General features: G+C 45.4%; 1 protein-coding gene across 1 annotated transcript in view; it reads right to left on the minus strand.

Annotated features, from left to right (window-relative positions):
- Positions 1-482: 482 nt before the first annotated feature.
- SIAH3 (siah E3 ubiquitin protein ligase family member 3) overlaps positions 483-14,908 on the minus strand; it is a 52,450-nt gene continuing 38,024 nt past the window's right edge. Inside the window, exon 2 of the mRNA XM_075491990.1 lies at positions 483-1,076. Coding sequence (XP_075348105.1) covers positions 483-1,076 — 594 coding nt within the window. The remainder of the gene's footprint in view (positions 1,077-14,908) is intronic.

Consider the following 14,908-nt stretch of genomic DNA (forward strand, 5'->3'; position numbering starts at 1 on the left):
ACTGCCCCAGGGCTTGGTTGTGACCACAGTGTAAGAGTTAAATCACTATTGCTAGTATGGAAACCTGGGTGCTCTTGTCCTTTAGTGGAATACTTTGCCTTTTAGCAGGCACTGGGGCCTCCTCAATACCAGGCAATTAGGCAGAGAATGAAGGAAACACATTTGCATAGCATGCTCAGACCAAAGGTTTCTATGAGTCACCCCGGGTGCACTTTCCAGGAGAAAGTGTTGTTTCCAGTGCTGCTGGAGGGCGACAATAAATTGATTAGCCTCTTTAAAATTTCTCATAAAATTGTATTAACAAAACAGTAAATACATTACACAGAGACCGTAACCACAGGATGTTTACATAATGCCCACTGTGGACGAGTACTAAATACCATAAAAGACCTGAGACCCCCCCGAAAAGTCCACAAGTTCTGGCTCTCACAAGGCAGCTAGAGCACCATTGTTTCTCCTCCTCCTCTTCTTCCTCTTCCCCCTCACATTTCAGCTTCGGTGTTGTGAACTTTGCTGGTGGTTATTGCAATTCCTATCGCTAGGCTTCCATTGTCAGAAAAGAGCTGAGCCAGGGAAGTGTTCAGCACAAGGCAATCCCCATCCGAAATGACAGAGTCAACACACTCCAGTACCGACCTGGGGGTCGCCTCCCACTTAAGGCGCCTCTGGTTCCTGTTGAGCTCGAGCCGGTAGGTGAAGTTGTCGGCTTGGGTCGGCGTGCCGATCAGCATCATCGTAGCGAAGAACTGGGGGTGGCCTTCATACTTCTCCTGCTTCCTGAGGACCAGCAAAAACTGGTGGCCAAGGCAAGAGTGCATGATGATCCAGTCCGTGGGTGCGGGCAGGTGCATGTCCGTGGCCAGGAAGACAATCTCTGCCCCCTGAAGGATGTTGATGTGGTGGGTCTGTCTCAGGTGGGACACCACCACCTCCAGGTGCCCTTCCCACGGGCAGGAGAAGAGCGGGCACGTGCAGGGAACCAGCTGGGGGTCGTGTACTGCTTCGTGGTGACGGCAGGGAGGAAGGACGCCTTGCTCCGTGGACGTCTGCGCAGCTGCACAGCGGGTCGGTGCATACTACAAGAAGAGAGAAATTACACATGATAGCAGGTGGACCAGGAACCAGTGCAGATGCGCAAGGTGCAGACCCCACAGACACCAGCCATCTAATACCCCACCTAAAACAGCACCGGTGGAAACACCAGGAACTCAGCGCTGCTGAAACCAGGCTGAGATCAGGGGCAATCCAGGCCTGGATTTGCATTGCAAAAGGCACTGGCAGTTACCTTGGTCTCCAGGAGAAGAGAGAAACCATTTGAGCCATGATAAGTCACTTCAAATGAAAGTGATGTATGTGTTTAAAGAGCGATTTCATTAGTTTGGGGGGAAAAATCTGATTAAAAAGAAAAAAAAGCCCAACAAAGCAAGGACAGCATGGGGCATTTTATATAGTTAAGGCTCTTGCAGCTCAGAACAAGGAAATGAAATATGTATGGCTTTATTATTCTTTAATGAAACACACTGGCAAATTCAGGCGTTTCTCCTGAAACAATATGCTTTATAACACCCATAATTTGTGAAATAAGAGTCAGTTTTTATTGTATACGATGCCTTCATTTTTTTTTTTGTCAATGTATTTGTGCTTAATTGATGCGCTTACCTCCATAAATCTTAAATGGCTCTCAAAGGTGGACGGATGCCAGATTAAGGGCATTTTTATACTAAAGTAAATTTGGATTAAGGTAGGGCAGCTAGCTGAAAAGGCAGCTCTTGCAGAATAATTCCACATGAGGACCAGGAAGCAAACCGCTCTGCCTCTGTCAAGCAGATGTTGTTGAAGAGATACAAGTAAGTCTTATTCAACCAAAAGTGTATCCACATGTAATGCTACTCAGGAAGAGTAATAGCTCTCCGCGATAACTGTGCATGGACAAACCCTAAGGCACAGGCATGCCCGTCATGATTCATCCTGCCCAATTTTAAGCATTTACTTCAGCCACCCCAGACGGAAACCTGGTTACCTTGGACTGCCTCTGCAGTCAATAGAGGGAGGCACCCTTCCCAGCGGCGGATTCAGATCTTAGCTGGAGTAATTCACCTCCTAAAGGTGGCACTGGCTGCTGCCAGAGTGACTAAGGCTGAGATCCAATGTGTCTAGTTGTACCTAAATTTTAGATGCTTAACCATAGGAGGACAATGTCTTCCTCTGAACTCCTTTGGAGATGCTTATAAGGAGTATAAGAATTAAGAGTACATATATATACACACATGTACATTTTCCTTTAACATATGTTTTAGGAAGATTCATGTAATTCCCCCGATACTGCCCCACATCTGCTCATTTTAACATATGTACCCAAACTTACAGGAACAACAGTATGATTCTAAGATCTAACAGTTGTTCTCCTCCATGCCACATCCAAGTCATAGCAGATTTGGGCTTTATTCAGCTATTTTTTTGCAGAGATTTGTTTTAACCAGGGGCAAGCATAGTCCCATATAATAGGTGCCAGATACATTGCAAATGGTGTGTTGTCTCATCTCTCTATGGATACCGTGATGCCTTTCATTACAGCCTTGACGTGAGAGTAAGCTTTCTTACTGCATACAGTCTTTCCTCCCAGAACTTGCACTTTTGCTTTCCAGGATGTTTTGGAAGGCAATCTCTTGGGCCAGCTGTCCCAGCTCTCAGATGGCCAGGGCTTCCTTGCCAACCAGGATGACAGAGTCCTGGATCTCCGTTCAGGATTTCCATTTTGTCAGCAGCTGCCAAGGGATGTGACGGGCAGAGCAGGGTTGTGATTGCTGCTGCTGTGTAATGCGTGGTTCTTCCCAAGACACTGGGTGTCAAAGGGAGATGTTTCTTCTTCCTCTGACGTTTGATATGAAGAATAATTGACTATTTAAGCCTTGTTATTGAACCCTTTTCTTGGGAGCAAAACTATTACTTCAGTAGTACTGTTCTGCTGTTTCCTTCCTCATTTTTTATTTGTTTTGCTGTATAAAATTCAAGAATATAAACTTGCCAACAAGATAATGAATTGAGGTCAGATAAATGACTATCATTGTCTGGGAAATAAAACAGGTCATTATAAACTAATCGAGGTTTGTGGCTTTAGCTGCCTGCTTATCATGGTGGGATTTCTGGAGAGGACTGGTTCACACTTAATTCTACATTAATTTTTGCATTCCATTAGGATGAAAGTTATGGTTAATTTAAACTCTTTTGGTGAAGGAGGCTACTACAATGGCAGATCGTAAAAGCCTTTTAAAAAATCCCTGAAATGCTAATTGCCTCATAAAATGAATTCTAATCTCCCAATCTAATACAGTGGGTGTGAGCAATTACTTTATCTCACCAAACTGTTAATGCAACATTAGTGATTATACTAATTAAAACTAATGAACTCATACTCACATGCTGATAAACCTCTCAACCACTCGACAAGTTCCAGCCTTCTATCAGTTTTATTTAACTCCTCTTTAGGAAGATGAATCTTAAATTAACCTCTTGAATAACATTCAAAATTAGGTTTTGAAATGTGAAGCTTTATAGACTGTGTATAATTCCTCTCCAAAGATTACCAGAGTCAGAGAAACCATTTCCACTGAGGATGTAATTGAATTTAGAAATGCATTCTCCTAATTTGATAAGCATGGAGAGCAATGGTAGCTCATCCATCTAAACTGTATCCAAGGTAAGAAAATACAAGTATCTCCAAAAAGCACTTTATGACAAGCACATTTCTGTGGCTCAGAAACTGGAAAAATAAATTACGATGAGCAATTTATTCAATGTATCTTTCTTCTTTCCTTCATTTGTGTTTTTTTTGTGTGTGTGTGTGCAAATAATTGAGAATTCCCTTTCACATCTCACATTTTTGAAACATTTCCATGAATCACTTGAACAAAGGAGTTTTGGTCTGACTGTTCAGTTCAGGTTCATTGAAACTTCTAGAAATCCAGCACAAACCACATGATCTATTTTTATTCTCTGACTAGGTGAGAATCATCTTCAAAATCTGGTTTCTGAATTATTCAACATTCTGTTTCTAAATTCTAAACTTTGTAATATTCTGAAAGAAACATTTAAAAATTCCCTGTCTCTGTGGAAAAAAGTCTCACAGAAAACTATTCTTTTACTTTTATTTTTGAGGTATGAGTGTAACTATTGGGGTGCCTGTGCCCTTGTTGGTCTTTCATATGGCTGTGAAGAGAACCTCTAAAATTGATATGTTATGATATAAAATGGGCATAAAATGGTCACCTTGAGTGCATTTAAATGCTTGAATAAATATTTATGAACTTTTTTTTCCATGTTTAATCTGCTCCAGTATTTACTTTCCATCATTTATTGCCCGATTACCTAACAAAATTAGGTTTATTATATTGTTGTGTCAGTCCAGTATTATTCTCAACTATCTTATAGCCTGTTGGCCAATTTCACTCAAATTTAACTGTGTGATAGAAGTCTTAAAGGCTTTAATTTTCAACCGGTTTCGTGAGAAGAGGCAGCAAGGCAGAGAAGTATGACCCTTTCGCATCTCCAGGGAGGAACAGCTTGCCATGTGGGCAATATTACATTGTCAGATAGGAGAGAACCTAAACAACGGCAGTTTGATCCCAAATGTATTATAGACACCAGAGAAGCCACATGAGACAACGTCTTTATGAACAGGAGGAAAGGCTTCAGCCAGAGTGCTCCTCATTAGACGCAAGATAATCCCACCATGAGACACCAAACTGCAGGAAACCAGGCTCTGCTGCTCACAGAAAAATTTCTTTTTAATGATGCAGCTTATTACAGTGTAATTCTCTTTAAGAACAAGTCATTTGGCAAAGAGCAATTTATAAACACATGGTGATTTTCTTATGGAGAAAAAAAGAAAGGTTATATTTGGACCCAGGACACAGGGCTTCTGGGTCCTGCCCCAGCCTTTCTACAGATTTTCTGCTACAAATGCAACAAACCGCTCTAGGTGTGACTCATCTGTTCTAACTTTGATGTCTGCGGAGTAGGTGGCTAACTCTGAAGAACATCAGCTCCTTTTGCAGCCCATGCAGAGCCCCGGAGTGCAATTCACTTCATCCCAAGAGATGCCCAAGGAACATCCCCCCAGATGCCACTCTCTACATGCAGCCAGGACCAAACCCATCCTCGGGGCAGACCACAGAGGCTTTACTGGTTTCTAGTCAAGGAGCAGAAGAGTACCCCTATTTTGGTCAGGAGACAGTTGTACCACTATGGCCTTCTCCTGCTGCACTGGAGACAACGCAGTCCGTGGAGAGAGAAATGGATGCCCATTCACACGAGGGTGTAAATCCATGGCTCCCTACCACCGTTACACCTCCAGTCACCAGTGACTTGATAGAAAAGCCAGGGGAAGGTCGAGGGGTAGATCCAAGAGGTAGAGATCTCCAAGATCTCCAAGAGGTAGGGACAAGCATGTGTCTGAGTCTGCAGCTGCAAAGCTGAGGCACCCACGCAGCAGAGAGGGCTTTGGTATTGCTCTTTATGCTCTGGGCGAACTTCTGTATTTTAACTAGCAAAGACTTTAGGTCAACTATGGTAAAAACAGTGGAGACAGAGGCAGCAACCCACACTGCACCCCTGCTGGCTGAGCTCCCAGCCCTGTGGGGTGCAGGCACCAGCTACACTGCGATCCCTCAAACCCTGCTTCTCCGCTGCACGTTGGCACAGCTTCAAATGGGAGAGCAAAGGTGGCTGCTGCCCTGAGCAGCCAGATGCCTTGCAATTAAAGTCCTGACTTGCAAATGGGGAATTTGCTCACTGCAAACCCCTCAGGGTGAGGGAGGGTTGAATTCAGTCCTCCCACCCCATGGGAGAGGACCCAGACCCTGATGATCTGGAGTAAAAGGAAGGCAAGTAGCACTGCGGTATTGTAGCAGAATAAATGCTGCTCAGGTCTTCAGAGTGAAGGTTAAATGTCACCTTTCTGCACTTTCCAGTGTTCCCCAGTGTTATACTGGGAGCCTGGATGCTTCATTCATACTTCTACTTACAGTAATGCACTTAATGTGAAAAAAAATCAGCCTTTTACATGCCCATGAACAGCGCAGCGTGTGCTGAAGAGAACATCCCAAGGAGTGAGGACAAGGACTCATTTGCTGCTCAGTCAATAAGGGTTTCTGACAGCAAAGCAGATGCTATGAATAATCACCCTTTTCGAGACACTTCAATGCAAATGCAACTGCATTTTATCCAGCGATCACACACAACTTTGCAAACACTCATTAATTCACCCGTGGGCTGCGTTATTTGCTTGGGGAAGTCAATGGTGTAGCCTGACAGCCCTCACAGTAGAGCTTCTGATCAGGGTCACACAGAAAATGGCAGAGATGAAAATGAAGCCATCGGACACGCCAGCCAGCCTGAACTAGCAGAGAGAGCTCCCTCTCTGCCCCGGTCCAGCTTTATCACGCCCTGAGACACCGCAACCTAATCCTCCTCCCGAGAGGGAACCCGTATCTGCTCCTTCTGCGGATCCAAGCTCTTTCCTCCTCAGCCACAGCTTTCTTGGCTGGATGACAGGGGACTTGGTAGGAGCCATGCATGTTCACAGCAGCCGTGAGCTTTGGTGGGAGCCAGGGGTTGAGGGGGGCTGTGCTCACACCCCCTCTTACAAACCCACCACCTGTGCTAATGCTGCCTCCTGCTACGGCCGACCCCACGCTGAGATCCAGTTTCCTATCGTGTATAACTCTGTAAAACTTGGTTGTTTGGGATAACACCTGATTCAGGCTGACTTTAAAATATATATTAAATTATATATGCACTTACGCAAATACACACGTATTTATATATAGACTCATAACGCTTGCAGGTCTGTTTAAAATGTTTCTAAGTGGAGAAAAAAATGCAGCAGGGAAAACCACATTGTTTTGTCCAGCTTAAACCATTTTGGTACCTTTTTTATTTTAAAAAGTTCTCTGTGGGTGGGACCTGGGGGATGGAAGCCCATGCATTTTGACTATGAGCTTATTTTTGCTGTCCTTGTGAAAATAGTCCCAAATTTGAGACTGCATGTTTTTTAAAAAACTGTCTCTAGGAGTTCATTTTATCATGTATTTTTTCTTCTGTGAGGCTCATTGCTGTGTCTGTGTCTGTTTGTGCATCACAGGCATCCACCAGCTGATACCTATGATGCTGAGCCGAGGTACAACGCCAGTATTATTTCCCACTTTATGGTCAAGGAATTTAGGCACAGACAGATTAATGAGCCAAGTGTACTGACCATATTTAGTTGCCCAGGTTATATCACACCACACCTGATTTTTCATAGTAGAATTGCCTCATAGAACACTTGATATTTTCAAAATCCAGCCTCCATTAACCTCAGATGCAGCTAGAAGTGATCAAACTGTCCGCAAATCAGATCTAAGGCTTTAGGTTGAGCAACCTGGGAGCAGAGATCGTCTGACTGGAAGCTATCCATGACCAGCTTGCTGTAAATGACTCTCCAGTATCATACAGGGCTTTCCATGCAGAGGCATGAATGGAGTCCAGCTCTCCAGGGCAACGTGGTCTTCCTCCCAGCTACAGGACCTCCTTGCGTACCTGCCACCGCTTATTTCATCTCCTCCATCACCCTACGTGTGACGAAGGGACAACACGGGATGCAGTCACTCTGTATGTAGGTGAGCAACCTGGAAATGAGAACTTGGCGGGTTTTTGGCTTTGACCTAAACATTTCTACAGGCAAGGAGGGACCCAGGCCTGTAGCTTGGGGATGCTTTGAGTGAGAGCTCCATGGGAACTTTCAGGGTTTCTGTTGAAACATACTGGCTTTTTCTTTGCCAGTGAAATGTGCCATTTATTCAGTTTTCTTACTGTCTTCCTCCTCTTCCCTGGCTTCTCGGGGTCTTTTTGCTTCTTCTCATCTGTATGGAAACTGCCTCCAATAATTTCCTAATTCTCAGTTTCTTTCTGCCTCATAAAAGCTTTGCCACCCACTAACATCCACCTCCACATTACTTACACCCACCACCCAGGGACAGATGCTCAAAAGAACTATAAAGGTGACATGAAGAAACTAGTGAGTCTTTTAATCCTAGTCTTCATTTAATTTATCTTCTACTATTTTTTAGTATGCTAATGAGATTTTGTAAATCTCTCAGATGAAAGAAAAGAGAAGGAAGGAAAAAAAACCCCTCAACCTATTTTGTCAAAAGCTGTACTCCCATATCTGAAATTAAGAAGTCCAAGCCAGGGCTCATGTTGGGGATTTATTTAAAATTTTAATTACACAAAATCCTATTCATTATGAATGCATCGGTTGAATTTCTTAAGTACTGAATATTAGTTGCAGCTTTGGCAGAGGAAGGATTTGTTTTCCCTACTATCAAATGGCAGCGAGAGGACAACTTCAAGCTCATTTTGCTAATCTCACTTTGCAACATAATCAGGCGTGACTTGGTGACACAGCGCACGGGATGTGTTAATGGCTGTCCTCATGCTAATTACACACCTCTGACTGTGCAGAGAAAATGCCGCTTTAGTACATGTCCGCGCTGTAGCACCACACTTCTCTGTACCAGAGGACCCTGAATTTTAGATGAAGCCACATAGTTTTAGAGGTATTTTGGAAAAAAGAAATTTGTTTTTGTGGTAGATGTAGCAAAAATATGTTACAGCATTTTAAATGTATCCCAGATGGAAAGAAAGACATTATTCTCAAATTAAACCTCCTTGCTTGCTTTTCAAAAATCAGGGGTTTCAACCTAAACTGTCATGCAGTCTTGAAGTGCAAGCAAAAAATATCAAGAAACTTGACATTCGTCAATATATTGAAAACAATGTAATTATAATGAAATATAAACAGGATCCATACTAAAGCATTTCAGTCTCGTAGATGCTTTCTGAGGGACATCTAGGCGTAGACACCGGCAGGGTGGAGCAAGGTCATGCTTTCCAGCTCTACTGCTTTAAAACCAAATTTGATGAACCATTCCCAGCCCATGCAGGAGGACACCGAAACTTCCCGTGTTTCAGGCTGAAGGGAGATGCACCACCTCGCTGACCCTCAGCCAAAGCTGCAAATGGGTCATGGACACCCAGACAAATGATCCCGGTTTAGCTGCTGTGTTTGCTGGATCTTACTCTGTGGCTAACCTGAGATCACTTTCTGTGCTTTCTTTGAGGAATAAAATACACGCACACAAGCAATTCCTGTGGAGCATGTGGCACAGTTATTTGCCAAAGTAAATGAAAAGCATGGAGGTGAAATGGATGAAATGGAAGCACCTGGACCTGCGGAGGTCTAGCAGGTTGGCAAGCTGATCTACATCACCTGCTGCGGGGGAATTGCCCTGTGCCTCCTCCAAGGGCTTAACCAAGGATGAATCTTAGCTTTAAGATCTGTAACAACAGAAAAAAAGGCATCCTGGCTTTGAGTAAAAACAGTATGAGACCATAACTGTGGGAAGGCATAGGACCAGACACGCTCATAGTGTCTGGAGCACCCGTGCTCAGTGCAGGTTTATCCTGCACCCATGTTCACTACCCTCACTCACTGTGCTGGCTTTGGCTGGGGGAGAGTTAATGTTCTTCACAGCAGCTAGTATGGGGCTATGTTTGGGATTTGTGCTGAGAACAGTGTTGATAACACAGGGATGTTTTAGTTACTGCTGAGCAGTGCTCACACAGAGTCAAGGCCTTTTCTGCTTCTCACCCCACCCCACCAGCGAGGACGCTGGGGGGGCACAAGAAATTGGGAGGGGACACAGCTGGGACAGGCCAAAGGGCTATTCCATACCATATGGTGTCATGCTCAGCATAGAAAGCTGGAGGAAGGGGGGGGACTTTTGGAGTTACGGCATTTTGTCTTCCCAAGTAATCATTACGCGTGATGGAGCCCTGCTTTCCTGGAGATGGCTGAACACCTGCCTGCCCATGGGAAGCAGTGAATGAATTCCTTGTTTTGCTTTGCTTGCGTGTGCAACTTTTGCTTTCCCTATTAAACTGTCTTTATCTCAACCCATGAGTTTTCTCACTTTTATTCTTCCGATTCTCTCCCACATCCCACCAAGGGGGAGTGAGCAAACATCTGTGTGGTGCTTAGTTGCCGGCTGGGGTTAAACCATGACAGTCCTTTTTGGCACCTAATGTGGGCCTCGAGGGGTTCAAGATAACAACAGATTTGATTGGAATGTGCTAGACTGAACTTATAGCTGTTATTGCTGTTTAGCTATTAATCGGCAGGCTCCTGTGCCTGCCACAGGGCTTGCTTGCCTTACTGTATATTAGAGTCCAGCGCTCGTTAGTGGCTGCTTTTTGCTTTCGCTGCTGCTGTGCTGCTGATCCCCTTACTCTGCTGTGCCTGGGAACATTCTGGTAACAGCAGTGGCCATGTGTCTGGGCTGGCAGATGGCCAGGGCATCGCTACTGTTTCTGTGCTGCTGTACTGGACAGGCTGGAACTCCAGTGTGAACTCGAGTTGAAGGGACTGTGACCTGTGGATGAGTCCATGCAGGAGCAGGACACCCTGACGTGTCTGTGGCCATGAATAAGCCCACGCCAGAGTAGGTACATCTCGAAGTGTCTCTGGCCATGGTTATGTCTGTGCTGCAGCAGGTATACCTCTGAAGGGATTGTGGTCCAAGAACAAGTCCATGCTGGAGAAGGTAAATCTCAAAGCATCTGTGGCTGTGGATAAGTCCATGGTGCAGCAGGTACACCTTGAAGCATCAGTGGCTGTGCATGAGGTCATGCTGGAGCACGTCAGAGCATGTGGCCACGGATAAGCCCACAACAGAGCAGGTACACCCCTGGAGGGACTGCAGCCATGGATAAGGCCATATTGGAGGAGGTTTACTCCTGAAGGGATTGTGACTGTGGGTAAGGCCATGCTGGAGCAGGTCTATCTCTGAAGGTGTTGTGGCCACTGGATAAGGCCACGCTGGAACAGGTGCACCTCAAAGCAATTGCAGCTGTGGATAAGCCTATGCCACAGCAGGTATACCCCTGGAGAGACTGTGGCTTGCAGATAAGGCTCCACTTGGAGCAGGTACAACCTTAAGGGACTGCAGTCTGTGGATAAGTCCAAGCCAGAGCAGGGGCAAGGGGAGGACTTCATTGCAATGTTAAACACTATAACCTGGCCCAAGGGGAGCAGGGGTGGAGATTGTAATGGATATACCTTTAAATTGTTGTAACCCAGGATTTGAGTTGCATGTTATAGGAAGTACTATAGCAGGAACCACTTGCTGCTAGCAAGACTAGGGGCAAGGGGAGGAGTTCCTTGCAATGTTAAACCCTGGGGTCTGGTCCAAAGGGACCAAGGGTGGAGATTGTAATGGAAACACCTTTAAAGTTTGGTAACTCATGCTCTGAGTTTCATGTTATAGGAATTACTGTAGCAGGAACCACCTGAACCAATGGATGACAAGCCTTACAAGAAGCAGTGCAAGTGCAGCACCTGAGCTGGCTTTGGTGCCCAGTAACTCCATGCAACACATCAACTCTCCTGCCCAGAGTGACCACCATAGCAGATGGAGCCCAAAGTCATGGACTAAATGAACTCACTTGACATTTTATGGACATTTGTGGACATTTTATGGACATTTTACAAGGGTGGTCCATAGGCTAAGGGAATGATATCTGTGTATTATATCAAAGGATGGAAAGGGGAGTGGTGATTAATGAGGATGTATTGGATAGTGTGGGACCTGAGCATGACGTAAATGGTATGGAATAAGGGGTGGAGAATGTGCTGGTTTTGGCTGGGCTGGAGTTAATTTTCTTCATAGTAGCTAGTATGGGGCTATGTTTTAGATTTGTGCTGAAAACAGTGTTGATAACACAGGGATGTTTTAGCTGAGCAGTGCTTACGCAGAGTCAAGGCCTCTTGTGCTTCTCACCCCACCCCACCAGCGAGGAGGCTGGAGGGGCACAAGAAGTTGGGAGGGGACACAGCTGGGACAGCTGACCCCAACTGACCAAAGGGCTATTCCACACCATATGGTGTCATGCTCAGCATAGAAAGCTGGGGGAAGGAGAAGGAAGTGGGGGGACATTTGGAGTGATGGCGTTTGTCGTCCCAAGTCACCATTACGCATGATGGAGCCCTGCTTTCCTGGAGATGGCTGAACACCTGCCTGCCCATGGGAAGCAGTGAATGAATTCCTTGCTTTGCTTTGCTTGTGTGCGCGTCTTTTGCTTTCCCTATTAAACTGTCTTTATCTCAACCCACGAGTTTTCTCACTTTTATTCTTCTGATTCTCTCCCCCTTCCCACTGGGCAGGAGTGAGCGAGCGGCTCTGTGGGGCTTAGTTGCTGGCTTGGGTTAAACCGTGACACCCACATTGCCTTTCTGCTCTCTGTTACTTGGGTTTGGGACACCCTGACAGAAACATCGGCTTCCTGGAAATTTTAAAGGGCTTTTAAAACTAAGGGGAACAATAGAAGACAATGAACTGCTCCTGTTCCTCAAGGAGAAGCCCATGAGGGTGCTCTTGCCAGTACCATTTAAGCCCTTTGCAGAGGCACTGAAGCAAGGAGTTGAACTGAGGCTGTTTTGGTTGTGCAGGAGCCGGTGTCCCCAGCACGACCGAGGAGGGAGCGGAGACAGACCCTGCCTCCATCATAGGGAGATTCCCTGAAGTGCAGAAGGCTACTGGGGACATATCCCAGATCCTGAGTTACAGCTACCATCAGCAACAGAGGTGGAAAGGGTGGGCAGCTGCAGGTCAGAGACATGGGCTTCCTCCTCTGCTGGTAGTTTAGAGATAATCTGATCGTGTCCCTCTCCATTTCGGTTCTGGGGGACCCTGAACCTCCTCCAGGCAGACTGCCCAGCCTTGCAGAGGGGTTGTAGCCGCTACAAATACAGAAGAAGCCAGGCTGGAGAGTGGGACGTGCCCTCAGGACCTGATTTGCTGCTTGAATTCCCTTTGTTGCATTTTAGGACTGGGCACAATACAGTGACAACAAACCATAGTACAGAGTATTTGGTGTTGCATTGCAACTGCTGAGGGGGATGGAGAAGTTTATTTTCTTCTCCTTGGACTAGAATAAGATTTTATACCTTGTTTAAGTAAGGGTGATGCCTCTAAACACCACCTCCTTTGGCCACACAGGGCAAGTATTGGAAGCCAAGGCACATGCTGTCAGGTCTTGCTCCAGAAGAGCAGTGTGTAACCACTGTTTATCGCCAGATCGCTCATGAGGCAATGCTGGCTGTGGCTTTGGGTGATGTAGTGAACAGCCTGCATATGTAAAAAGAGATAATCCAAAATGTAGAATTATCTGAAGATTCACTTCATCCTTTGTCCACTTTGTATTTTGTATAAAGCCTGTTAACAAAGTGCAAAACCATTATAGGCTTTAATTAAAAGCAAAGTGATAAAGCAGTTCCAGGCTGCATCTGTTCTGTCTGATATGGGAGGCAGAGTTCACAGAAGCCCTATATCTGACCTGTTGATTTTATGTTTTACATTCACACTGAGGAAGAAATTAATATGGAAAAGAAAAAAAAAGAAGAAGAAATTATTGCCTACTGTGCTCATAAACTTTCCAGTTCAGACTGGCTCTAATAACTCATCATCCAATATTCATTTACAAGTTACTACAGTAACAGCATGTCTCCAAGAGGAGCAGATTTGCTGGTGTCATCTGAGATAATTAGACCAAATCCACCCCGAGACAATTGAAACGCTTCCCTTCCATCAGGCAATCTACAGCTATCACAATTATATGACATTTAAATTTGCTAACTGCTCTTTCAGGAATGTACCCTAGGAGTGCTAAAGGATGGCACAAACATTACTGGTCTGCTGGAAGGAGAGAAGGGATGAGGTGGTGATTGTTGAGCAAGGCCACAGCCTCTCTTGGTGGGACCCATGTCTCCAATCCCATCCACACACACCTCCTGGACAAGGATTTGCTCTATGGTCTATATCACATTGCTCTTGCAATGGGCATGGGATAATGAGCAATTAAGCCTACGCCAGGCAGGTCACAGCTGAGTTCAGATCCTGGGCTGGGGCCACGTAGGCGGAGCAGGGAGGGAGCACAGGGCACCCATTGCTGCTGACACTGGCTCCCTGTCCTGTCTCATAGGCTGTGCCCATACCTACATCTCTGTAACAGTCACTGAGCAATGTATCAGCCATAAGATACTCCTGATTTTTGGTTAGGACTTTCTCCTGAGAACTGTGTCTGGGGGAATGCAAGAGTGGCTTAAAATCACATCTACCTCCCTCCTGCTGAGGCACTGCTGGTACTGGCGAGCGATGGGCATCTCAGACCCATCCACAATGGCCTGGTGTGGTGGAGGTCATGCCCAGGTTTCATTAGGAAGAGAAGAGAAGAGTGGAACATAAATTATGCGAGGCTCAGAGCAACTCATCTTTCCCCTACGCATCCCTGCTCCTTCTCCACTAGTGATGTAGCCCTGAGCTTTCAGCTTGCCCTTGCTCTGGTACCTGCAACATGGGTGCGGCATTGAATGAAAAAAGTCTCCCTGTTACAAGACAATGCAAAATTCATCATTATTCCACTGTCAGCTGAAAGTGTGGCTTGAGTTTGTGCAGTCAGTCTTAAGAAAGTGAAAAATCGCAATACAATCCAGAAAACCAATGCGAGCCATTACCTTTGGGCATGAAAAACAAACTGCAAGTCTGGGGAAATTTTTTTTAGTTTTTGTAATGTGTGCTGCTGCTTCATTGATATATTCTTTGCAGCAAGGAAAGGGACATTTCTGTGGGAACATTTGGCTTGTGTCACAAATACTTCTTTTAATTTTGTGCAAATCATAGCCTGTTCCTTCTTCTTCCTCCCCCTCAAATTCTCAAAGAATAGTTCTTCTAGAAATTTTCTTCACATGGGGAGGATGCAGGTGGAAAGAAAGAACAGAAAGGGAGGTTCAGCTTAGCCAGAGAAGACAATG

Source organism: Mycteria americana, chromosome 1 (assembly GCF_035582795.1).
Source record: "Mycteria americana isolate JAX WOST 10 ecotype Jacksonville Zoo and Gardens chromosome 1, USCA_MyAme_1.0, whole genome shotgun sequence".
Classification (NCBI taxonomy): Eukaryota; Metazoa; Chordata; class Aves; order Ciconiiformes; family Ciconiidae; genus Mycteria; species Mycteria americana.